Raw genomic sequence first — 27601 nt, 5'->3', positions numbered from 1 at the left:
GAAGGTTTGCGAGGTAAATTTTTGACTCTTTGAAGAGGAATCTTGAATAGTAACAATAATTGAAGGAAAATGTAATAATAATTATCAAACCGTTATAAATTATCGAAATAAAATTTTGTTTATATTGAAAAGAGAAATCAAACGTAACACAAAATTACGTCATTAAACCAAGAATGACATCGGACTGAGATAACGAGACAAAATTATTGGATGACGAATAAAATCTAAAATGAGCCGATATACCTCGTCGCCTCTTAATGAATTATTTATGAGGTAAAAAATATGGACTGAAGAATCGATCGATCGATTCTTTTTTATTATTTAACGAACACAAATCCGTCATAGTCGATATAAATTGGAACAAATATCGAACATCCTTCCGACAAATTAACGATCAAGTTTCGAGAAACGGGGAAAAGCGAACTTGAACGACGACTTAAAAATAATAAAACCCAACAGCAAATTAGATTCATGTTCGAGGCTATTCGAATATCGGGAAGAAAGATCGGCAAAAAATCTGAAGAGAGAAAATATATTTGCAAAGAATGGAAAAACTTATCGAAACCGTCCCGTCCGATCTAATCGGGCAGCAATCGAGCGAGAAGCATCGGGCGATTCGCCGCGGAGGAACGATGGACAAGGAGCAAAAAGGAATCTCCTTGGGATTCCTGGTCCCAATTTCACGAGCTCGTGGACTCGTTTCGAGGCGGCAAATAAAAGATGGTCGACGGTTGGAGCGGGTAGTGAGTTTTTTTCATTTCACCTTGGCGTTGACAGCGTCAGGCGATTTTGGCGCGCAAACGAATGTCTTTTGGAACGTCTCCAGGTGCGGGGAGGCCGGGTTCCCCGCCGTTTAGGACGGACGAGGCGGATAAAAAACCGACTCTAATTCGGGAACGCCACGTTCCGCGCCCCACACACGCACCGCCTCCGAGAATAATAAAGTATTCTCGTATACGGGAGAGCAATGTTGATCGCCAACCCGTTTTCCCGTCGAATACCGATTTAGAGCGATCCTTCTTCTTCCCGGACGCCTCCGCGAGAATCAATGAATTCTTATGGTCCGTTTACGTTTACGATGGCGCGTACATCCGACGATATTTTGCGAGAAACGACCTAGCGAAAAGATAATTTTACGTGCATTTTACGTAAAACATTCCTTTGATAGCGTGGCGACTCGCGGATTATATTCGATCGTATTCATTGAGAAATTTTCAATTCTCGCACTAGCTTTTACTTCCAAGCAATGTCGCTTTACATCGAATGCGGGTATTCGTTGGCGGAAAAATTCTCTGGAACGTGGGAAAAGGGGAAAGAGAATCGTATCGAAACGGCGAGGCCTATTCGTTTATTATTCGAAAACAATGGACGATAAAAGACATTCTCGATCGATGAGGCGAGATCGAATTGGTCGATTCGCGATTGGATGGGAAGCTCTGGTTTCTTTATGGCGCACCTCGGTTAATTCTACCACCGCGATTGAGTCAGAAACGGCGCGGCCGAAATGGTATTGCAGTGAAATCATCGTTTCCTCCAAAGCGCCGCGCATACCGATCCCTTGGTGTCACGACGGATCGAGATCCATCCACGAGATCTCCTTTTTTCTTACCCATTTTCCACGTCCGTGAAACGAACGATCGTCGCTCACCGATACTCGAATCACCTTTGCGATCCCCTGCTTTCTTGGAACCGAGACAAAGCGTTCGTGTCGCGAGATTAGATCTGAGATCCTTTTGTCGTGCTGGTATTTGCTAATTGCTCGGAATCGATTTGCCTTGCTAATTTCCTCCAATGAAATTTCAACTTGTGTATCTTCAATTTATATATATGTATATACACACAGGCGGAAAAGCTTTCTTGAGAACTTTTTGATCGAAAAATGTAAAGACATTTTTCGGTATGCCGATCTAACGCTTGATTCGATCCCATTATGAGCATGGTTTGAATATTTTTTACACCTGGCGAGATGAAGGAGTATGTTAGAATTCGTTCTCCATTCTCCAATTGATTCGATGAATTCGAAAGGAATATAGAGTTTACGAGGCGAGATGATTATTATTTAGATCGTTTCAATAGATATTGACATTTTAAGGATTGGAAAAGATACGAAACATTATTGTTTTGAGAACGAAACAATTCTTTTAAAGAATTTTATTCTCGAGACAGATATGTATAATTCGAATAAAATGACAAATAGGAGCAAGAAAGCTGCGAACAAATTCGATAATTCTAGCGTCGATCGTGTAAAATTTCTATACTACGCGCGCAGATTCAACAATTCTTCTAAAATCGCGTCGCAATTTCGCGCCACGATTTCACCAACTCTTTTGTCCCGTTTTCGTTTCAGACGTGATCAAAGCATCGGTAACCGCAATTACCGGGGGGAAAAGAGCGAGAGTATAGGTTAGTACGTTAATTAAAAACCGTCGTTTCGCAACCACTACTATGGGGGAGGGTGTGGAACAAATAACTTGTACTCGAATGCCGTCAATTCGATTAATAATTAACACGGCCGGGTTTTCTTCGACACCCGGGAACGCCGACACTTTTAACCGAAATGTAAAACCGAATATCAAACGGCGAATAGTCTCGTGTTTTCTTTTTAATCCTTCATAAGTAAGTTTCTCTGCAGAGAATCGTTATTAATTCCAATTTTATCCCACTTTTATTCTTTATTTTGGAGTAATTTAAGCGATTACTATGGTATAATTCCACCAGTGTTTCGAGTATTTAATTCTCGCAAGTTAATTTCGAACGAGGGACACAGATAACGTCTACGAATTTTTTTCTAAAAATCGTCTCGTTGAACGTCAATTGCGACGATAAATGTTGAACGGTTTCTTCCAGCCGGAGAAATAAGAAAAAAAGAGAAGGGGGGCGCGAGGATATCGAGGTCTGGACGAGGAAAGGTCGGACAGAATATTATTGAAGTCTCTGGAACGTCGTGGCGGTAGGTAACACCGAGACGTTTTAATTGTTCCTCGGTCATTATCTCGACGGTGTCGTAACTAACATCCGTTGCCTATCACACACTTCCCCCGTCGTCGATAAACGCACGCCGCCGGCTGTATTGCAGGGGAAACCGCATTCCAGTCACCTCCGTTCAATTTGCTCAAGCTTCTTCTCCTTCTTAGTGCTTTCCTCCTTCCAAGCCAGAGGATATATTATTACGTGGTAATATAATATTTCTCCAATTTTTCCTATCACATCACCGCTCAAAATCGACCCTGACCCCCGGATCACCGACTGACGAAGATTCCTAAAAACCCTTCGATGAAATTCAAAATTCATCGCGATACGATTAAATCGGCAACAGATTGATATCTCACGTGTTTCTGTGTTGTTTCTAAAAAAAATCGCTCGCCACTGACCAGATTAACGAATTAAACGCAATTACGGTAGCCGAGGGTGGATGTACATAAATATATATGTATATATATATCGGTACCAAAGCGACACCCATAGCGGTGGTGCCACTGCGACCGTTTAATGGAATGATGAGACAGACGGTCTGGGCTGTCTGCGGTTTCACCGACAGACAGAGACGGCCGTGGTCACAGTCCGACTGACTTGGCGTACGTACGAGGCGTGCACAGGGACCACCGGAAGTGGCCCATCACCGCCCCACATTCTCCACTTCCGGTCTCGCGCTCTTGCCCGGCCCGCGGGCCCTCTTTCTCTCTCTTCGAGGATTTCCAACGTTTCATTTCCCGCAGGTATCGTTGACAGGACACGAGGACGTGGAAATTACCAGGTGACGGAACAACCGGATGGCGATTCTTTTCGCGGACAAAAGCGACTACTTCCACGAATTCAAGCCGGGAATTACCGGGTTCCAAGAAGATTGTCACGCGTGTTTATTATGCATATATGTTGCTTCTATCTATTGTTTTTTCGGGAGGAGAAGGAGAGAGGTTCGTGTCGATTAAGAGGAAATTGAGAGTTTTGATTTTCTTTGTAAACCCAAGTTTCTGTATTGTACAGAGATAACAAGAATTTCATGTATCGTATCGTGGAAATGGAAAATCAGGTTTACAGTTAAAACTTGGAATCGAATCCTGTTCTCGGATTTGTCCGACTCGGATAAAAATTTAAAAGCAAAGAAACGATCCATCGTTCGAAGCAGGTGTTTGCCTCGTGTGATAATGCGGCTTATAGATAGTACTCGGTTTAGCCGAGAAGTAATGGGGCATTACGGTCCGCTGATAAATACGTTTACGCGGAAACCGAGCTGATTTATGAGAACGAACGAAGGAGTGTTTGAATGCAGATAGGGTGGAGCCTGTATAGAGAGTGTTGATTCAATGTTAGTTCTTTTTCACGCGTCATTCCGTAATATATCGCGTGAAATAGTAGATTAAGCTCTATTAACGATATATTCCGTTGTAAACCGGTCTTCCCCCGATCTTGTTATGAATTATCGGGTGAAAGTTGGGAAAGGAAAATTCAGAATCTAAGGAAAAGTAAACTCTTGAATTTATTTCCTTTTCACCTCGCTCGATTCATAATGCTATTCGTCAATTGAATCTTGCATCCAATTATTATATTCTAAATGTGTGTAACGGAAAATCATGGTCTTTTAAAAATTTATTTATTGTATTCCGGCAACGAATTGAAGCAAAACTCGTAAAAATAACTTTAAGGGAACCGCGGATAGGTGAGAAGTTGAAATTTATATCATTCTTCCACTATGATTAATTACATTTACGTATCTCCAAGTGTAAATTGCTTGAAAACACGACACGATATTTGCGATCGAAGATCTTCGAGAAATGTCTTCGAGGCAAAAAATGAAAAAAAATACCTTTTTCTTAATTCGACCGAAATAATATCTTTTAAGAATCTTCTGGAAAATTTACCAAACGGACCGATTATGAATTTTTCTACAATTTCCAGAAGCTTAGAAAAAAAAAAAAATAAACAGAATTCGCAAATTTTCACCGATCCTAAAACCTGCGCCGCTTTGCGATTAACCAGGATATTTATAATTCGAAGCGGAACTGCCCCCACTCTCCAAGCGGGGCAAACGAGCAACACGAAGCAACCTTCACAAGGTTGAAACTCGCGCGCGCCTCATTGCACGAGGGAGTCACGTGAGTCGTGCTCGGGTCACTTAACTCTCATTCTCTCTCCTGCACCCCGTTTCGGGTTTTCGGTATGCGGCCCGAACGAACGACGCTCGTTCCCGCACTCCTCCGTATACGCGCTTCTCCTCCGAGCGCGGAGGAGGGGAGAGACAAACGTCTCTGAAAAAAAAAATGAAAGGATTCGATGAAAGGAACGCGGCGCGTGTAAACGCGAAAGGGTGGAGGAGGAGGAGGAGAATCAGTGGACAGGAAGAAAGGAGAAAAAGAGTGGCGGTGAAAGAGGCGTAGGCGCGACGAGGACGGTTGTCAAAGGCCGGTGAATTAACTGGAGCAAGACAGAGCGGTTGTTGAACGAGGGAGACGAGGGAGGGAGTCAAAGAAAGTTTATTAAAGGCGACGCGAACAAAAAGGAAAGAAATCAATGAGCCGCGCGGACGACGATGAGGAAGAAAGAGGGATACGAAAGGCGAGAAGAGAAACACGGGGAAGGAAGGAAAAGACGTTTGGCCACGAAAGGGTAATTATAATTGCGGGAGGGAAACGGCTGTTCCTTGTTCCGCTCGCGCTCTCTCGATCGTTCCTTCTCCCTCGCACTCGAGGATAGCCGATGGGGGCGCCACGAGCGAGAGAGAGAGACGGCGAATGGCACTCATAGGAGCGTAACAATGGCTTTCCATGCCGGCTCAACCAACCAGGCGACCGACTGACGATCATGACGAATCGTTCCCTGTGGGATTACTGGGACCAGGCCACGACTCGGGGGAAGAGGGGCTGCTCTCGAGTTTTCTAACGAGAATCGTCTTGGCCTCAGACCTGTTGTTTCCGAGTCGTTAAGGACCGGCGTTCAGGGTTCACGCGTTGCGTGAATCGACAATGGACGGAGAAAATTGGAATATATCGTGGAGTATCGGGAGTTTAGATCCCCTTTTTGTACGCGGACGATGCGACGAGCTCGTGGTAAAATTAATTTTCCGCCCGACCGAAGGTAAAACCGAAAGAAGAAATCTAGGGATCCCTAGATTCGTTTTACGAACATTCTTTGGCGAATTCTATGGCGTTCGACGATACGCGTTAAATAGAAATTTTATCTCTGCTTTCTGTCGCAAATCATTAATCTGCGCATGTTCTACTGTGAATCTATCCTCCCTAAGAATTTAGAGGTACAATCTTTATAAGAAGTATTAACGATAAACCTGTATACACGTATATGTTTTTCGCATAAATTCCATTCCATTCATCCATCCCGACGATCCATTACGAATCCATTACAAGTCGCGTAAAAAGGCGTAAAAACGAAAAAATAAGCAAATGTCAAAAAAGTGGAGGGGGGAGGGGGACGAAAATATGGCTATGGCCACCATGGTTGACGGTGAAAGATCGCCGTTGGAAAAATGATTGTTGATAGAATCGTTAATGGAGGCTAGGCAAACTTTATTACTCGCGTTATAATGTCGTTATACAGCTGTAACATTCGATGTTTATCGTGCGACACAGCGATAGCGTTTTAATCGCGCATCGAGCAGCTCGTATACCGGTTGAACGGAATGATAGTCGCGTTAAAAAGCCGGGGAGGAAGAAAAATAGAAAGAGGAGAGAAACGGAAAGGAACCCGAGGAAAAATGTGGTCATTGAAGCCTCACGATGCAGATACTTATCTATCGCGAGAGAAGCCAGCCACGTCGTACGAAGGAGGAAGCCATAATTTCACGAAGGTAATAACAACCGATAATGCACAAATGTGATAAACCATCTGATAAATTGTAATCGCGAATTTAACGTACGAATATTGAAAAGCGCATCGAATATCGTTTCAGAGCAATTGTCGAAGATCTTGATTTTCGAGCATTCTTTCGATATCCTCCTCGATTTATTAATCGTCGATATCAAATCTACAAAGGGAACGAGGCGCGCAACGAACTAATTTCGAAAATAAATCGAAAAAGCGCGTACCACGAACAACATTCTGAGTTCCAATTATATTTTCAAAGCGCAAAGCGAGCAGATTCTACTGACACAGACACGCGCGCGCGGGCACGAAAATCGTTTAATCCGTTCAGGAAATTTCGCGCAGAATTTTCGCGTTAATTAAAGCACGGCTTGTCGCTATACCTACGATCGAATTCAGCTTCGCGCGTATTTCTTCTCTTCGTTTTTCACGATCCGGCGAAAATTCGCGAAATTTTCGATACCGATTCCAATTCCATCGTGTCTACACCGTGTCTACACCGAGTCTACGTGCGGTAGATCACCGCGTATTTAGTCAATCAGGGGAAAAATTTAGTTGGAGTAAAGCCATCGAATCGATTGTATTTTCATTCGCGTAGGAAAAATTTCGATTTCTACGTTACTTTCGTATTCGATAGGTGATTGATAATACTTAGATTTTAGAAGAATAATAAACGAAACGGTGGGGTATAATACGAGATCTCATCTTTATTTTCTTCTCGTATCGCGCGATATACGCCGTTACCATCCCCCTGAAGAATATATTATCGACGAGGTTCATTACATCTCAAACGGTTAAAAACTCGAACGAACGATGCACCGTTAATTAAAACACAATATTTACATGCATCATTCCGACGATTTCCATTTTATTAGCATTCGCACAGCCGACATTCAAAGGCCTTTCGATCCAAGAGTATCGGAGTTTCGTCGTATCCACGAATATTATTAAAACGCATCCGATGTAAAGCGATGCATCTGGCTTGTTGGCCGCATCAACGATGATGCATTCTTCTGCCAACCTGTTTGCTCCCCTTATCGTTAATTTCTTTAAATATGCAACGAATCGGAGACGAGAGGGAGCGAAAAACGAGAAATAGAATACGTAGCTGAAATCGATATTTTGAACGAATAAAATACGAGAATTATTTGGATAATGGAGTTGGAAATGGAGGAGAATCGTTATTCGCGGATTCGAACGAATTAATATATTTATATCTCGTATGTTTGAAATTTTTACCTTTGTAGAGATTTCATTAATTCATTCGAGAGCGTTCTGCGCTTGAATTGAATTCGGCGAATATCGAGTTATCAGAATTTATCTTGCGACGGATTCAATTTCTCCTTTCCAAAGAAAAAAATTCCTTTCTGCGAATCGAACCAGTATCGATACCAATGATTCGGATTAAAAACTATATTATAGTAATCAGAGAATTTTCATCCAACATTTGCCAAATACGCGATAACGTAATAAAGACGGTCCTGTACATCGTACGAAACTACGTTCAACCACGTTCAAAGCGACACGGGGACAAGTTTTCTAGTCGCTAGAATTCTTACCTATTGCGTCATCCCACGAAATTTACATAATTATCTATCACGCTGCATGCATAACGTATCCCATGGAAATCTCCAAACGTTACATCAAAACATCGGAGGAAAAACTCACGAAAGATATCAAAATAGACACGAGAAAATGTCTCTAAAAAGATATTTAAAATATTGCGAGCATTCGGATCGTCCGAATATTATCATAACATTCCAATAACATAAAGACCCTTTTGCGATTAATAACAACACGATTATCCATCCAATCGTAAACATTTTTCGCGATTCAACTCTGAACAGATTCAGAAAATCCAACATTAACTTGGACTCCATCTCTTCGAAACAATATATACATACATATATATATATATAAAACGTTCGTTTTCAAAATTTCTCTCACTCTACTACACGCAAAATTCAATCCGTTGTTACGGGCATACGTGTAATAGGCACGTTGTTGCACGTCGGCGCCGTAGATCCCGCGGCGGAGCACCGATCACGCGGTGAAAGCGAGAGAGACGTATTATGGAACCGTCCGCGCGCACGACGAGGACAAACATATACTTTATCGCGTCCGGAGCGGTTGCGCGAGAGAGACGGAAGAGGCGAGACAGCGACCGTATCGGAGCGAGACGGACGGTCTCCTCTCGGCCGACAGAGAAGAGAGACGTTACCGGCCGAACGAGTGGAGAGGGAGAAGGACGGCGCGAATGCGAGAAAGCAATGGTTAAAGAAAGACGGACAGAAGCGAAACAGGCCGAAGAAGCGCAGTGGGACAAAGATGGGTACTCGGATAGATTCAGGGAGAAAGAGACGGGAGATAGATAGGCGTACGAAGGAAAGGGAAGAAGAAAGAGAGAGAAAGAGAGAAGGTAACGCGAGAGTGGCGAGAGGGCTGGCAAAAGAGACGAAGGTCTCGCGCTCTCTCGCCGTAGACGGATAATACGCTCGCGCACAACGGCGCGTCCGCGTGTGCACGTGCACGTGTACGCTGTTAGTGAGTCCGTATCCGCGGATGACTTACGGGCTCGAGAGAAGAGAGGAACGAGGAAAGAGAAAAGAAAGTGAGAGAGAAAGAGCGAGGAAGAGAAGAGAGGAGAGAGTTCGGAGCGGCTTGTTGCCTCTTTTTCCTTTTCCTTTTTTTCCCCCCCTCGTTTTTCAAAAGAGCAGACGCGCGCATCGACGCTGATGCACCGACGCGTTATATATGCGTTTCCTAAAACTTTCTAGCGGCTGTTTCGGTACGCCAGAGCTGGGAAACCGGACGATGCCGGTTCTGGACCTAACAAACGATCCTTCTGTCTTCTCTGGATTATCACTTCGAAATCGCTATAAAGAATTTGTTCACGTTGTTATTATACCCTTTAACGCTCCTTGGACCTACATATCGATTTATCGATAAATTTCCGATCTCTCGACACAGCAGAAAATACTGTATGTCGTCGAATCAATAAAAATTATTTTCGAAGAATATCCGTGGAACAAAATAAACGCGCATCTATCGAAGGAATCGACGAGGTCTCTGCCACAATTGGTACAACCGGTAGCGACGAGGAACGCTTCCGTATCCGGGCGAGGAAACGGCGGGAACGATCCCGCTACGTAAAGATAGAAAGAGGAACGGAAAGAGAAGGATCAGAAGGGGGCACGAGCTAAGGGGAGCTCGAGGGGAGGAGGGTGTCGCGGAGGTAGGGGTTAGATCTTGTTACGCGGCGGGCAATCCGGAGCTAAGCCTCGAAAGGTCGAGATCGCATGAGCACGCCTAATTCTACGCGGCGGCGTATCATGGGACATCGATACGCGGATATCCAAGTTCGATGATACGAGAAGCACGAGCTACGTGACGTTCAGCCTCTGGAAAGGAAGGAAGGGGTTGGAGCCAGGCGGGGGGGGATAAAAATCGAAGAGAAACGGCGACTGTCAGGCCAGCGTGGTTTGCATTAGACCGTCCCATAAGTAATGAGATTTTTTTTAGGGTTTAACATTCTTTCTTGTAGGAATTTAAATTGATTGTTAAGCATCGTGATCGATACAATATGTAGTTAAATTCATAAAAGAATTTGGGATTTGGAATTGGCGTGAAGGAAATTTATTGCTGGAAGGTGATTATTGTTGGAAGGTAGAGTTAGGGCAGTCGCGCGGTCAGTTAGGCATCCCCGAATCTAAAGGAGCCGGGCCAATAAGGAGTCGAGGAATGCTTACTGTCCGTGTCTCATTGGTAGTTTGCCAAAAATAATAAAGCAGGTATAAACGACATAGCAGGATTGCAAAATGGGCGAGGAGCTACAATACTTGTAAAAGCGATAATAACAGGATAATTTTTAAAAGAGAAAGTATCCTTTCTATCAAACATCCCTCTTACCTCTGATAAACTACAACCATTTACCACAACATCGACCCATATTTCTTAATCTTATCCTATCCCAGCCTGCCATCCATAAATCCGCATTAGAAAACAAAACTGTTCGATTCCTTCCTTTAACGAGTACAGCTCGAATACATTCAAGCAGAGAAAGCATCCCGATCGAACGAAAAAAAGTTCTCTACTCGACGCGACGTTCGTCTTTGGCGAAGATCGCGAGATGGAACGCGTGCAGCAAACGTGGAGGCAAACACAGGCCGGCGAGATCCAATAACGCGCGATTCCTGATAACTCGCGGAGGGAGAGGGGGGCGTCGAAAGGGAGTACGAGAAGAGCACTCCTCGCTCCCGAAATAAGGACGACGAGGACGGAGAGAACAGAGAGAAGCCACGCGGAGGAGTCGAAACGGACGGGGGAAGAAGGAGCGAGGTGAAAAATCTAGGGAAAAAGAGAAAGATAAACAGAAGAGGGGAGGGAGAGAGAGAGAGAGAGAGAGAGAGAGAAAGGGAGAAACGATCCCGTTGTCAGTAACACTCCCCGTAGAATACGTAGGACCTCGAACTCGTCTGCGGATCGATACGAGTTCCTGGTGGACTCGCGAAAGGGGGGCTCGAGGAGGGGGCCGGAGGGTGGTAGAAGAGGCAACGGACGAGGGGAGGTAGAGGGCGGGTGGTGTTTGTGGGGTGCGGGGGTGGACTGACATAGGGACGCCTCGGAGGTGTTTCCATGACGACGGGAATTATCGTCCCGGGGTGGGTGTAGGGTTCCCCGTCTCTTTCTCCCTACCCTCCCCCTCTCCTTCTCCGTCTCTCCTTCCTTTCTCTCCCTTCGAGCCTTCTCTCCCCGCAACTGCACCGGTACGTGCCCTTTTTCTCCTTCTTCCAGCGCCAGAACTTCTCTATGATTTTTCGTATCGGCGCTTGTCTTTCCCTCGAAGGGGTGCTTTACCCCGGCCAGAGGTGAAAAGGAAGTAACAGGTGAACAGAGGACGTGGAATCTGTCCTTTCTACGAGAATTTCTTAACAACCTCTTGTTTTTCTTTTCTTTTTCTTTATTTCTTAATCATCTCTCTTTCTCTCCGCGTATAGCATCTCCATATAGAACGAAAACGGGGTGCTTTTCTCTCTCTTTCTTTTTTTTTCCAATGGAAGATGATTCGAGGGGAAGGAAAAAAAATTCGAGGAAGAAAATACGGAGAATATGAATCGGAGAGTCATTCTTGGAAAAAGTTTGTACGCAGAGAATATTTGTTTCGTATCAATCAGATATTTGTTAATACGGGGAAGGGAGGATTTTCACGATCGTGTGTAGATCACGTAGAGAAAGAGACGGGGAGTACGAAAGGGATTTTCTGGAAGCGCGAATTCGTTCGGTGCCGGTAATTCGTTCGAAACAGGTTTCTACCGTGCACCGGGGCAAAGAAACGAGCACGAGGGAATGATCGGCGGTCTCGTAAACGCATCCGCGAAACGGAAGAAGAAAGAGAGAGGGGCAACGAGAGGCTTGATATATCTTTCCACTGGAACCATCTCTCCGTGAAACGCCAAAGACGAGAGTAACATCCTCGTCATTCTTTGCGAATACACGATTCATCACAGCCTGACTACCGATTTCTTTCGTTCGTGCATACGTTTCCGGGTTAAAGACCGATGATCAATCCTCATACGTTCTTTCGATCGTTCTTCGATCCAATCGCCGACACGCTTTCGCGTATCTTTTTGGAAAGGAAAATGTAAAAAAAAAATCGCTGACTAATTCAATTCGTGATTTCCTTCGATTCAATTTTCTTGTAAATTTCGCGTTGAAACGAGAACGAGTTAACATCGTGTTATATATTTAAGGTGTTAAGATAAAAAAAAACGAGTTAAACCGAACGAGAAACTCGTTTCACCTTATTCTACCTCTTTTGGTGCAAATTTTTTTTTTCAAATCGGTCAATGAACCATTTAAGAAATTATAGAAAAACCAGCAGTGAAACTTGTAAAAGATATTAGAAGATATTAGAATTTGGTCGCAACAGAGAAGAAAAGAGCGCGGGTGGAGAGGAGATGGAGAATGAGAGAAAAGACTGGAACAAGCCGAAATCGATAGTGCAACATTCTATCGAATAAGAAAAAAAAATCTTATCAAAGATTGGACGGAAAAGCGCAAAAGTTTGGAAAGAGGAGGATCGGGAATCGGGGGGAGGAAGAAGAGTCGCGGTCGGCCAATCGAGATCCCGGAAAAATAGTAATCCGATCGAATTTTACGGGCAGCGGGTGGTCTCGAGGCACGATCGAAACACGATGATTTCACCTCGAGATATCGATACCGACGTCGAGGTCGTCGAGTCTCGTGCCGTGGAAAGTTCCACTTGGCTCGAGAGAGGCAGGAAACCTGCGCAGACGCGGTACGCGATTTCGTTCGTCCGCGCGCAGACCGAAACCCGCCAATTAATATCTCAGCTTCTGGATAAGATATCGGGATAATTCTTTCGCGGCCAGATTCCTTATCGTTTCGCCGCCTTACATTTCAAATTTCGTCGAGATCGGTCGAGAACCCTAAAAGTTAGAACGATTTTCTGGAAAACCCTCTTCGACGTCCGTTCCCCGGGCAAATATCAATTTTCCTCGACAACCATCCATTCCTAACCCGTTCTTCGCGTCTTTTTAATCATTGGTGTGCTCGCGTCTTGCCGATATTTGGTATATTTGGTTGGGAAGAGTGAAAAATCAAAGGGTAGAAAAGGGGGGAAAGTTGGTGGACGGTTCGAAGACGCCGATGAGACTCGCGATACGACGATCGATAAACTTTGATCGAGAATGAAGAGAAAAGACGAGGTAAAGCTTGGATTAATTAAACCAACGATTAACTTAGATTCGGTGCTTGTTTATATTTAAGGAGAATGTAAATGGAAGAGTAACGCGAGTCGGGATTCTGTTGGGGAACAAAAGGAGGGTGTGGCGGATTTACGCGAGTTTACGAGTCGAAATCGAAAATAGAACGGCCCATAAAGACGGGCACGGTTCGCGGCTACTGATATCTGAAAACTGAAGACATAGAGAGTGGAAGATTTGTCAATCGCGTCGAAAATTCCACTATGCGAATTCCTCCATGGTTAATCTTTGTTTCTTTAAAAGTGGAGACTGTGAAAGTGGAGAGATTACGATATATATAAATATAATAAGATCAAAAATATTTGAGAATAATGGTGGAGTCAGAAAGTTATTATTTCTCGAAAGAGAAGTAGAATGAGAGAAGAGAAATGTTTTCGAAAAAATCCCAAAGAATCTACCGTAAATTTTACATTTAACGATTTTATGCGCTTTGGTACTTCTTCTAACAATCAAAGATCTCGATACGATTAGCCAATCGTCGCATTTATTTCATTTAGAAAAAAAAAGTACTTAAAAAAAAAGGAAATAAAGATCGTTTCGATTCAATTCGTAGCTCGTAATAATTCGTGTTCGCTTAATTTGTCCAGTGCTTAAGTTTAAATTAAATATCGTAGACAGACATATTAGAAAAATCCTGATGGCCGAAAGCCAAATGGAAAATTCCCGAGTCTCTCCGATATTAAAATTAACGCTGATCAACGTTCAATGCTCGAAGCAGTTTTGAAGAAAGAGCCATTAACGTCCATTTCCATTTTCCTCCGTGGAAAATAATACATCTGTCCTGTTTTGTATCACTGGTGTCACAAAGAATTTATTAAGCTAAGAAAGTTAAGAAAATTTATTAATCCCTAACAACTTTTTAACGAACAACGAATTTATCGATCAAAGATAACGTGATAATTTCTTAGTTAAAACTGGGAGATAATATATGGCGTAAATCAGAGAAAAATCGTGATAAAAGTTGAAAATTTCGAGCGAGGGAAGAAATGGTAAGAAATGTTTCGATCCCACCCCAGAAATCGTCGAGGCAGGAAAAGCGCGTTTTGAAGAAAGAGGAAGGAAGAAAATGGGGGTAGAGGATAAGGGAATAGAGAAAGCAGCTTCGGTCGATGTAGCACATTCGTGTTGGGACGAGTGGTCGAAGGGAAGGCCCCGGAACCTGGCAAGCTAACAAAATGGTAGGGCCCAGCAGGCCGGACTCAAAATCGAGCAACAAGTTGCAGGCCGCCTCTGACTCCTATAGGGTGGGCCAAAAATAAACCGAGGAGATCTTGTTTCCGTGAAAGGAGCTGGGAAAATTTGTAACAGAACGCAGGTAGATATCCTCCTTCGTGAGCGTTTTTCACCAAATCTTTTACGTGTTTTTATCGTAGAAAATTTTCAAAAGAACCGATCTCGAAATAACTTTCCCTAATTTTTATAAATATAACAAAATGAAAGTGGGTGAGAAAAATATTAAGAATTGTGTAAACTCGATGGAAAAATGCGCAAAAATTTCAAATTCAAATCCAATAGTAGCTACAAATCATTAAAACTAATCGACGAATTGTTATCCATAATAATACATTAAATTCAATAATTTACTTCCTATCGATCTATATTGGTAATAAATTATAGCACGCGTATAAAACGGACGCGTAATAATCTCTCAGATTAACAGGTGCAATTTGACGAAGATCACGCGAAATCACGGTTTCCATTCGAATCGAATGGAATGATTTGATCGAATGAGCAACCGTGGCAGCCGTATTCGATACAAAATAGGTCATATAATATTCGACTAAACATTCGCAACGTTTCGCCATCTATCTAATTACCAATATCATCTGTCGATCGTACGTGGATAGAATTAATGGATGATATCGAGGGAAAACACGAGTGAAACCAGCATCGGTTGGCGTTCATCGCCGCCCATGAAAATCTAGTTTATAATTGAATAATGATCGTGCCAATTAGCGGCACGTCCGATGAATATACGTATCGGGCCACGATCACTGAATCCGATATCACCTCCATGGAACCGGTATAATCGAATTTTTCATGCTTTGCGAGGCGGGAAAATCTTCTCTCGTGCCGACCAACTTTGTACCAAATGCAATGCAAACGTAGCAAAAATTCGTCATTCGCCGATTATTATGTTTCAAAAGTACATGTCAAAAGGTATAAAACGCCTACTTTGGAGAATTATTATTATTTTTTTCCCCCCCCTCAAAGTGTTTTAATCTCATTTTCGAGTATTTCATTCCATAGATCCGATATTGCTCTCGTGAATAGGTATAATCAAATTTTTGCATATTTTACGTGCGAAAAATTTTCTCTCGTAGGGACATCGATGATAATAGTTTCATTGCAGTTTTAGAAATCGGAAATGAACCAAAATTCCATTCTGATTTTCCTTGGCTCGATCAAAAACGATTGTAGAATTGTCCAAGTGCGAGTTTATCTTAGAAAAAGATTGATTTTTCTCGTTCGATCGGTCGGACGAGGCATGCTTGAAAATCGAACGAGTGCCGACGCTTTGATCGAGATACGATATCTATCGCGTACATTGTCTCTATTTATCATCGACCAACACGCGCGGTCGCTCGTGCGATGAAAACGAACGTCCTCGTCGTCTTCCCACGCGTTATCGCGCGACTCCAACACTCGAGCCAACGACCGTTTTTGACGGCATTAAATTTTGGTCGGAGCACCGGTTGCCAAACGGAAAAGTAGCTTGGTAGCGGTTTCAGATAGTAACTACAGTGATGTGTTACGATTACAGTAGAACTCGACATAGATATCTGAAACGTGTCGAGGAACGAACAATATTCAACGACGTCTCGTTCGAATGGAAAATGATGAATTTCGAAAAGGATTCTCGCATTTTATTCTTAAGATTTAGTTTATTCGCTAATTTTATATTTTGTATAGGAGAATCGCGAATTTTACGTTTAAAAATCCCTTTTTGAACGGATAATTTAGTTGGAAAACGATGATGGAAAGATGGAATATGATGAAAAGTTTAAAAGAAATATTTGGCTGAATCAAAATTAAAACTAAAGTTATCTTTAATCGAAGGAAACATCCTAAAAAAGAGATTGTTAATTAAATTAATTATAACTTAGGTTACGCTAATAAATAATAAAATAAAAGATTTAATGATATCATAGGTAATTTAAAAAAACGTAATACGATTAAAAAGTTAAAATAATACTTATAGTTTCGTTATGAATGAAACGAAACGTCGATTATCAGGATTTAAATTTTCAGAATTACCTTTAATCAAAAATAAACGGTCGAAAAGAGAAAAGTTTCTAAGGGAAATAACGTAATTACGAGTGATTGAATATGATTTACTTATTAAAATCCTTAAAAACTGCGAATTTCGGTTTATCTTTAACATTGACGCCATATAACGATCGGAGAAGTTGTATATGCACTTTATGCGCCATTATAACCGGTATTACGTAATTTCTGAGTGGCCAGCGTATCTTTATTACATCCTCGCGTTACTAGATGAAACGATACTTTAACGATCAGCGAAAAATAGCTTTCCATTTAACCTTTTAGCCACTTCGATTCAGAATATTTCATACGCGCTATATCATAAGATCATATGCGAATCTTGCAACACCGTAATTTAAAACAACACGGTAATCGAACTCAATATTGAGACCAATTGAGGGAATCGTAATAATAAAGTATTTAAGTTAATTTGTACCTACCTATACGAAATTGCTGTATCAATAATATTCTTATATTCTTCCTACGATGGAAATTAAGTAATCTTAAAAGATGAAAGTGTTCATTAACTTAAACTTAAAATTAACAGTCTAAATATGAATAAAAATATATTATATCCATCCATTTTATAAATATATAATCATATTTTAAAAAACAAAGATTGTACGAACATATAAATCGCATCAAAGGCTAGACACATTCGATTCGAATAAAATTCCAATAAATTTTCCTTTTCCGCAAAATTCATCGCACTAACGCATCGAGGCGAAGCTTATGCAATTTTATTATACCACTATATCCACTTATATTATATTATATCAGAAATTAGGAGAAAATTAGTAAAAAAAAATATCGCGCGCGTGATGCGTTATTAGCTTTCCCCAAAATTCCCCAAATTTTCCCCCAGGACCCGGTCGAAACGAACGTACTCAATACTCAAAATCGTTCGTTTCTAGGCAAAAAAGAAAATCTTGGAAGCATCGATCCTTTCCCCAAATTATAGTAGCAAAATATCAAAATTGTTCGTTTCGAAGCGAACGACCAAGCAAAAAAGATACTCGTTCGCCGTTACCTAATCAGCGGAGGCTCTCGAGCGTCGAGAAATTTTTCACTGGTACTCGCGCGAACGCAGGCGCGCGCGCGCGCACGTGCATGTGTAAGCAATATACGTGGGAGTCGCGGCGTTCCGCGTGAGCCAACGGAGCGCACTTAAGCGCCGTGAGACGAGTTCACGGCGATAACATGGGCCCGATAACGCGACATACACTCGCTTTGCCCGTACATCGTACCGATTTGCAATATACACGTGCATAAGCGCACGTTCGCGAATTAAATCTGTTGTATGCCGATAGATATGTATAGAATATGGCAGATAAAGATGAATGATGTAACGATTACAGGAGACTGTCGGCGCAATAATTTAGTAACCGTATTCAAACTAGGATTGAAACAAGCGGTGGAGGAATTTGATTTCGATGTGTTCATTTCGTTTTTTTTCGTTGGCGATCAAAGGGACGGAGAAAATTAACAGAGAAATGCACGATAAAGTAAATAATTTGATAAAAATAAAGTTTTTGCCATGTAACGAAATACATGCATGAAAAATTTTCGATTAATTTTTTTTTGCAGATTATCCTTATATTTAGATTACATTTAGTTTTAGTATTCGGTGGAACAAATTAACAAAATCGGGATTAAAATTGATATAAAGCTAGTTTATGCGTTTGAATATTTGAATGTATGAGTTATGAAAAATGTATAAAAACAAAGATCTGAATTTTAGTTGATCTGATAAAATGTATCTTAACTTTTTTAATTCGATTTTAGAAAACGTAAATTTCCTACGATCTTTTAGTTAAATTTTTCCCATTAATAAACAATATATTAGTCATCCCTTAAATCACACGATATTTAAATTCTATATATAAAATTACTTAATCTCATGTTTTTTTTCACAATTTTACAATTTCAAACTATGAATTTTAAGTCTTTTGATCATTATGTTATTATTATGGAATTTTTTTTAAATAATAATTAAATAATATTCTTTTACTAAAGTAATTTTAATTTTTCATTCAAACTCTGTATTATTATAGATATCTATCATAATCATTTTATTAATTTTGATTCCTTAGGATTCATGCAAAAAATGATTTGAACAATAAAATTAATCGAGGGATGTCTATAAGCTCGTCATGCTTATGCACAAAGCGTAATGCGCCCGTCCGTATAAAGAGCGGTACATCATTGCATCAAGCCTATACAGCGCGGGTTTCCACTGCTGAATTAATAATCGACTTTGCATAGGTACTTACACATCTACCGGATCTTTACGTGCATACATGCTTGACAAATCACCGATGAAGGTACCTAGTCGTCCATACGAAAAACTACCTGAAAATAAAGAAAATAGTGTTAACTTGATGATGGTATTAAGTCTAGACAGTGATGAATTGGGAATGATAAGAACCGTGGTAAAAAGAACCATGCAGAAATCTATTATAAGCATTTGATAAATAAGTACTGATAGATAATTATTGCATTACCAATTATGAAATTAACTTAATTAGAAAATCTAGTAAAAAAAAATTTATGATTCCATGGATCACAATGATATAAAAGGAAATAAAAGTATATATAATAATATAATATAATTTCTATCTATCTTGACTAATTTAAAATAGAGGAAAATTTTATAAAAGGTAAATAATTTCTTCTAAACATGCTATCTAAACAAAAAATAAAAAATTCTACAATCTAATCAAATCGCAAATTAACAATGTTAAAGATAAAAAGACTTGTTAATTTTTGAAAATTCTGATAATACGCGAATTAATTTATTTTATTACAACTAACACTTCTGTGATATTCTACACTATATTCCATCAATACGGATAGATATTAAGTATGCGAAAAGTTTAGATTACAGCTAGCATGTTTCCGTTACAAATTCACTCGGTTTAATCCAGGGAAATGACAAACGAGTACGACATCGGTCGAAAATATTTACGAACAAAATAAAATTTACAAATTCATAGAATCGAATTATAATATCTTCTAATAATAAATATCAAACGAGATAACGAATAAAACAAATCAAATTTCTATTATTAAATAAATCTAAAATGAAAATTAAATAATTAAACAACTATAAAGAAAAAAATAATAAAATTACGAGGATTAATTTTCATGAATATTAAAAACAAGATACATTAATAAAGATTTCTTTTTGAATATAATCAAATTGCTATAAATGTTAATAAACAATTGATGTAATCCCTTCATTTGTAACAATTATAAAATGCATACATTATCTTAGAAAAAAGCGATAATGCGATTGTATATGAACTATAGGAAATGTGAAAAAACAATTAAATATAAAGTTTTTAAGATTTGCGATATTTTCAATAATTATCGTTTCACGATTGTTAAAATTAAAAAATGTTTTAGAATTCTATTAATAATATCTTAGAAAAAATATAATAATAATGATGAATAATACAATAATGCGTTTCTAATTTTCGAATTAACTTCGTACGAGTCTTCAAATAAACTAACCTAAAACATCGGTTATTTTGACGAACATTTTGTCGAACAGCGATGAATCTTATATAAACAAACATGACAAATGATAAAGAAAGATATACGAAAAGTTTTATCTTAATATTTTAAATTGATTCCGAATTATTAAATACTCACTTTTTCTACCAGACGATTACTCAGTTCAAATGGATCTCTCTCGAATGCTCGTGCACGTCGAAACTGTTTGAATACACTTTGAACCATAGTTTCGTATACAATACACTATAAAATGTAAATTGTCTAATTTCATTATATCATTTTCGATATTTATTAGTTATTTATCAATTAAGTAAATTAAACAATCACTAAATATAAAATTGCACGATAAACTACTTTGATAAAATTAAGATGGCTGCCTTGTCACGAACCTGCAAGTTAATCGATAATCGATTTCTTACTACCAAATGCTATTAATCGATAATGACAACGATACGAAGGTAATGAATTAAAAGGTCGATATATGAAATATATCTATCGATTGTCATATTAATTTAACACTTATTTGTAATAATAATTATTTTTAACAGATAACCTGTACAAAATTGAACTAATAAAAAATAATTATCATAAATATATAAAATATTGTTTAATCTTACGTGTGCAATGATTATCAACGATTCCATGCAATATTACCATGCTTATTTTATATAATTTTTAAAACTTCCAATTGATTTTGTGATATTTACAATCGATAATCTCCGATTCGATATTTTGAGCAATATATATCACGTATATTATATTTAAGCATGTTCCTTTATCTCTATATGATATATATCATTGTTTTTATGTACATCCTTATAAATATTATCTCTTAACCTATACATGACTTTTTTAACCTCAAACTATAGTTCACGAACACAAGATCTAGACATAAACATGATACAATAAAGATATATGGCAATATGATTGTATTCTTGAAAGATATATAAGTCATAGAAATGATTTCGATATTCGATAAAAGACTTTTTAACCGACACGATGTATTATTCGATTTAGATCCACAAAGAACGCGCCACGCCCTGCTTTCGACGTTGCCGTGTCCGCGATGGACGGCCCGCATAATGAGAAACACGAATCAGTGGCCTCATCGTTCTCCCGTATCTTTGGTCGCGTGCGCTGCGGCTACGTGCGCGTTTGCCCTTGCTTATCGCGTTCTTGCGCAGCTTTAATTAGCTAGCCGCCATCTCTTGGTCACTACTGTATTTTTACATATTCTCTCATTTTTATTATTTATTTTGTTCATATCCCTTTATTTACAACCATAAGAACCGTATAGTGATTTCAAATTATATATGTAACTTATTTAGGTGTAACGAATTTAGGTGATCCATAGAATATATTTATCAAGATCGCAATTGTAACATATATCTTATGATTACGCAATTAGTACCAAATTTTAAAATTAAACTAAAATCATCTTTCATCTTTAATTTATAATAAATTAGTATACAAATGAAATAACAAATCTAAAAATTTCACATTTGAATTACATTAAAATTTAAAAAAATTTGAAATTACTTTAAATAGATTTCTTTAGACGATATTCAAGATTAACAAAGTTTAAAAACGTGAAGTAGCAACAACGATGACAAAGAACAAAGAAGAGCATTGCTTATGCAAAGGAAAAAAGAAAAAGGAGGGGACGTGCCATAAGCTGCGTACCCGCGGCACGCCATCTATATTGGCTTTGTGTATTCCATGGTTGCGCAATAGCGCGCGACTTGAGAAAGCCGATCGCGCGACGTTGGTATTTTTGCTTTTGTGCATCGGTCATAGGGTTGCGTACAACACTTCGTACAACAATTGATTGCTCTTCAAAGGGAGGCGAAACTCAAATCAAACGGGAAAAGAGAGAAGGGGAAAAACGAAGTCTTAAAAGAGGGTACGCAACATCCATCCCGCCAACAAGCCGCCTGAACAAGGGCACAGAGACGGATTACGAACATTTCAACCAGACGGAGTGAAGGGAGAAGGGTGCAGAGGATGGAGGGAGGGCGGAAGACGTAGACAAAGAGACGAAGAAAGGGGAAAGGTGCATGCGATGAGAAAGGGTGGGGAAGAGGAAAGGAAAGGAAGATCGGTCTCTTGGTGCAGAGCGTAGTGGTTATAAAGAGAAGCGGCATCGCTGCACGGCTACTTGGCTCTCCAGGGCCAGGATATTTCAATACCAACGGTGGTCGGCCACCGCCGACGTGGCTATGGAGAGGGGAAATGCTTGTGACGATGTGCGCTCGTATATATATATATATATATATTTTATATATATATATATGTAAATGTATATATGTACTTCTCCTTGTGCCCCTCACCCACGTGCCCGCCCTACGCGACAGCATATACGCGATATATACGGCTTTACACACCCGTGGGCGTTAAAGAGAAAGAAGGAAAGACAGAGAACGAGATATGACCGGTGGCACGGTAGTGCTCCGCTATTCGGGTTTCCTGCACAAGGGGAAGAGTGCTGGAGAGGGAGAGAATTTGCTGTCTCTGTTTTAACATACACAGAGGGGGAAAGTTGCGGCAAAACGGAAAGGCTGTTGTCGAGGGGAATACAGGGACGCGCGCGGTACGGCAATGGGGACCTCGAACTGAACCGTCGACCGACGATTGTCCGTGAGCCCGCCTTCTGGACGAGTCGAGGGGAATGGACGTGGGCTGTGCCACTCGTCGATTGGTCGCCGTACTGTGCGGGGTTAGAAGCATTGGTGGCGCTTCGAGAATCCCACCAATCGAGCGCCACTATCGTGGCTTTTTTATCCTGCTATTTACGCCGAAGGACGGAGAAGAGCAGGCTTCCCCATCTAACTCTCTCACTCCTTTTCTATCCCTCTCCTTTTCCTTCGCTCAACCGCTCTCCCTGTGTGTTCGTCGACACAGGAGAGGACACTCTCATTTCGGGATCCGTTGAGGTTGCACACGTTTTCATATACAGCGCCGCTCGTTTATTGCGACGCGCTATATTCTACGTCGATTTTATTCGATACGGTGTGTTATCGTTCCAACGAGTTTACGATTTTGTCAGATAATCCGATTTAAACGTCTGTTTACTGTAAAAGCATCGTATGCGACAGCCGAAGCCGTGCGGTAGTGTTATGTAGTGTGACAGTACGTCGCAAGAGGATACAGTGTTGTCAAATCGTGGGCGCGAATACAGCAAAAGCGGTATCTTGATTTGTGAGATATTGTAATTAAATTATAAGTGTGTTTTTAGAAAGACATAGCGATTGACTTATTCAAATTGTAATATTAAGTGATAAATATAACGACGACATAGTAGATTTTTTACTTTATCGTATAATACACTAGTGACATTTGGTGCGGTGCTATCGACGAAATAGAGTTGGCAACGTTGCATCGACTACTCTCATACACAAATATACGCATACACGTACCTAGAAGGGAACTTGGGGTGGCTGGCTAGCAGGCAGGCGGCAGGCAGGCAAGCAGGCAGGCAGCTTTCTTGTTCCGAGGACGGCGCTCCTGGTCGTGCCGTCTCTCTTTTCTACCTCCATTGCGCTTGCTCTTTTCTCCCTCTTCTCCCTACCCCTCTCGTCCTCGGTCACTCAATCACACTCTCCTCCTTTTGCTTTCTCTCTTTCTCTCTCTCGTGTGCGGCGCACGTACCGTTGAGAGTTTCTCCCTTCCCCTTCGATACTCTTTCTCTACCGTTACCCCCTCCCCTTCTAACCTCGAGCGGGTCGGGCGAGTCCACTAAGCTTGCGAGGGGAGTTCGGCAGACCTCGGCTCTAGTCGGCCTCGATCCGCAGAATGTGCTAGACGCTGTGAGTCGATCGCTCCAGTTTTTAAATATTTGCATATAAAGAGACTGTAGAGCGTTCACGGGGCTTGAAAACGGTTTTCCGCACTTCGTACGCGGATCCACAAGTTGCTAGTGCCTATATCGACGTTAATTTTCACCATCAGTTTGGGACGCACTCGATCAGCGTATATCCGTACGACGGCCATGTTTGGTGTTTACGAGGTGAGGGGGAATTGCTGACGTCACGAACCCCGATCTTGCACGAAGGGAGCAGCAACACCAGCAGAAGCAGAAAACGTGTTGCCGGCCAACACAGACACCAAATCTAACACAACTTCGAAACAAAACGAAACGCAGTCGAGTATTTCGAGTGCTCGACGAATATCGTACACAAGATTATTGTGCGTGAACACACGAAGAAGAAACTCAGGCGCGCAAACTGTGCCGCTTGAAATTCCCTTTCCGATGGGACGCGCGTTTTTTGTGTTTACATATGGTGTTACATTACTCAGTGGTGTATTTCAGTGACACGCATCACTTTCTTATTGGATATATTAACAACTTTCATACGCATCTAAAGAACAAGGATTAAAACATCATGGATCTAGGTGACAGAGTTTACGCTGCGGAACGGATTACGAAGAAGAGGGAAAAGCGGGTAAGTAAGAGAACTGCGAACCGTCACCGGCAGATAGCGCCACTATATGGAATCTGTTTGTCTATGCGCCGTTGCCGGTTCCTCCCCTCTTCATGATCTTTCTCTTTCCCACTATCATTCCAACAATTTTGCCCCTCCCGTGGCGATTTCTATCGTGTATGATGCTCTCGATATCTCTCTTTGAACTCGAACAAACATGTTTTATTGATACATAATCATTTAACATAAAATATATTTATTTATTTTTTTTTATATTCTATTGTAAACAAAATCTTAACAATTTATTTGAGTTCATTTATTTATGTGTTTAAGATTATAACTTCTATATTTTCTATAAGAACATACATTTATAAAAATATTATATTTATTTTTCCGTCAAAATTTTTAAATTATCGTATTTTATACGATTAGTAATTTTGATTTATTACCGCATGAATCTTTATAGTAATATATTTTTATAACAGTTACAACTTATACAAGAATTTATGCGTTTTTACCATACCGGTAATCTTCGGAGTAAAGTAACGATACTGGTTGAGATTGGCAACGTTGTAAATCGACATAAAACACGCGAGACTTCTCAGCTGCGAACGGCTCATGCGCGATAAACCGACGTGTCCTATACCTGCACAGTTATGTCATTGTTTTTCAACTGTCACACTGGCTGCGCACCTCGATCGGTCGGCATGCTTTCGTTCGTTGGCCGACGGCCAATAGGTGAGTCGTATGAGCAGCTCTCGTAGAAGTCAACACCGCCCGTTTTATCGACCGTACGCTCTTACGAGATAGATTCGAAAATCTGTTGTTTGACGCAGACGCGCGAAATGGATCTTTGCGATCAACCACATTTCAATATCGTAATCAACGAGGACTGGCGCCAAGAGTTTTTTTGTCGGTAGACGAAATGGAATAAAAATTGTAAATTTGTTTTTTATTTTAAATCCTCGTTACATTTATATATATCAAATCAAAATTATCTATAATTTTATAAATTAATTTCCATTCGTATTACGGTATTTTTTCAAAAATTACAAAAATCGTCTGGATTTCGAACATTGCTACTAAATGTTAAGAATTTTTTCAAAAATTACAAAAATCGTCTGGATTTCGAACATTGCTACTAAATGTTAAGAATTTTCTTCTTTTTTTTTACAGGTATTTTTTATTGAGAAATAAAAGAATGATTTAAAAGATTCATTGATATATTATAATTGATATTTTAATTTTAATTTCATTGATATGTTATAATTGATATTTTAATTTTAATATTTAATATTAAATGATATTAAAAAAAAATAAAAAAATATATATCTTTTTGATAATCTTTATTTTATAGAAATTATTTGTTTGCATAATATGATGACAGATAAAAAATATAATAAAAATGTTTAAATTTTTTTAAAAACATTTTAAAAATTTAATTCTTATTGCACTTACTTATTGTACTAATTATAAATATAACATTTAAATTGATAATCCATAAATAAATATTTTTACAGTTAAACATTGAAAAAAATGTGTGGCAAATTAATAATGTTTATATTTATATTATTATTTATTTAATAATATTTTCACAAACTTAAAAAAAATATGTCAAATTATTACTTATAAATAATTGTTTAAAAATATTATGAAAGTTATATGTATAATTATGAAATTTAATTTTCATATCTATTAGTTTTTTGCGTAAATATTTTTTTGTAATTATAAATCATTTTTGTTTTTTATAGGGTAAAGTAGAATATTTCGTAAAGTGGAAGGGATGGAGCAAAAAGTAAGTGAAAAATAAAACTGATAAATATTATGAGGCTTCTTCAAATAAATTAAGAATATGATTTTTCTCTTACAGATACAACACATGGGAACCTGAAGAGAACATTTTAGACGTCAGATTAATCGAATTATATGAAGAAAGTCAAAAAGGTGGAGATGTAACTACAAGAAGACCTAGACGGAGGGATACTAGATATAGTGTAAATAATTATTCATATTTCTCTAAAAAATAATATTATTTTCAACTTTAATTTTATAAAAATTTCCATGTAATATGTATATACCTATTATATTTATATATTTTCAAATTATAAGTGATCATTTTTTAAATTTTGGATAAAATAAAATACATTATTAAAAATTAAATTTATATTGAATTTTTAAAATTTTTGATCAAATGAAATACGTTATTAAAAATTAAATTTATATTTAATAATATTACATTCTTAAATTTTTTAAAATTAAATAACGTTTTATTATTTTCTATAATTTTTGAAGAATTATATGATAATATATATAAACGTTATGAAATTAAACATTTCCTCGTATATCAGGAACATGTTTTGGCCAACATGGTTGTTGAAGAAGAACCAGGTGGAGACGAGAGAGTCGGAGAAGATAGTCAAGACGAATCGACTACTGGTAGCACTTCTGCTCCTCGTTTAAATCCCGTTGCACCTGATGAAGACACGCTTCCGAGTTCCCTCGATGGGCATGAATCGCCCACAGCTCCAGAATTATCAGCATCCGCTTTCAGCGTCGATTCAGATAGTTCCAATAGCAGTGTAGATAGTCCTCTATTGCCCAGGAGAGAGCCGAGTGGTACAAAAAGAAAAGCTGAAGTTCTTAGCAAAGAATCGGGAAAAATTGGTGTTACTATTACTACAAGTCCAAGTGGAAGTCCTCCACCAAATAAGATTCCTCGACTATTGCCACTAAAGAGTAATCCAACATCTCCCTCTTATCACGTAAGTATTCATTCACATTCCTAAATTGTTATTA

General features: G+C 39.4%; 2 protein-coding genes across 4 annotated transcripts in view; one reads left to right on the top strand and one right to left on the bottom strand.

Moving 5' to 3' along the window:
- LOC107998103 (ras-related protein Rab-37) overlaps positions 1 to 23940 on the bottom strand; it is a 215263-nt gene extending 191323 nt beyond the window's left edge. The window contains exons 1-3 of one of the 2 annotated variants that reach the window (XM_062072765.1): positions 21002 to 21397; positions 20523 to 20627; positions 19139 to 19217 (exon numbers count right to left, since the gene is read on the bottom strand). The gene's annotated coding sequence lies outside the window, so the exon portion shown is untranslated. Of the gene's footprint in view, positions 1 to 19138; positions 19218 to 20522; positions 20628 to 21001; positions 21398 to 23800 lie in introns of those variants that run through there. The other variant, XM_028666819.2, reaches the window with a different exon arrangement.
- Positions 1 to 27601, top strand: part of LOC108002413 (polycomb group protein Pc-like) — a 222636-nt gene that overhangs the window by 191361 nt on the left and 3674 nt on the right. Inside the window, exons 1-4 of one of the 2 annotated variants that reach the window (XM_062072769.1) lie at positions 24685 to 24826; positions 26557 to 26600; positions 26676 to 26799; positions 27154 to 27567. In XM_062072769.1, coding sequence (XP_061928753.1) covers positions 24767 to 24826; positions 26557 to 26600; positions 26676 to 26799; positions 27154 to 27567 — 642 coding nt within the window. In that variant the 5' untranslated portion in view covers positions 24685 to 24766. Of the gene's footprint in view, positions 1 to 24684; positions 24827 to 26556; positions 26601 to 26675; positions 26800 to 27153; positions 27568 to 27601 lie in introns of those variants that run through there. The other variant, XM_062072770.1, reaches the window with a different exon arrangement.

Source organism: Apis cerana, linkage group LG3 (genome assembly GCF_029169275.1).
Source record: "Apis cerana isolate GH-2021 linkage group LG3, AcerK_1.0, whole genome shotgun sequence".
NCBI classification, from domain to species: domain Eukaryota; kingdom Metazoa; phylum Arthropoda; class Insecta; order Hymenoptera; family Apidae; genus Apis; species Apis cerana.
This window is presented reverse-complemented; position numbering and strand designations above follow the sequence as displayed.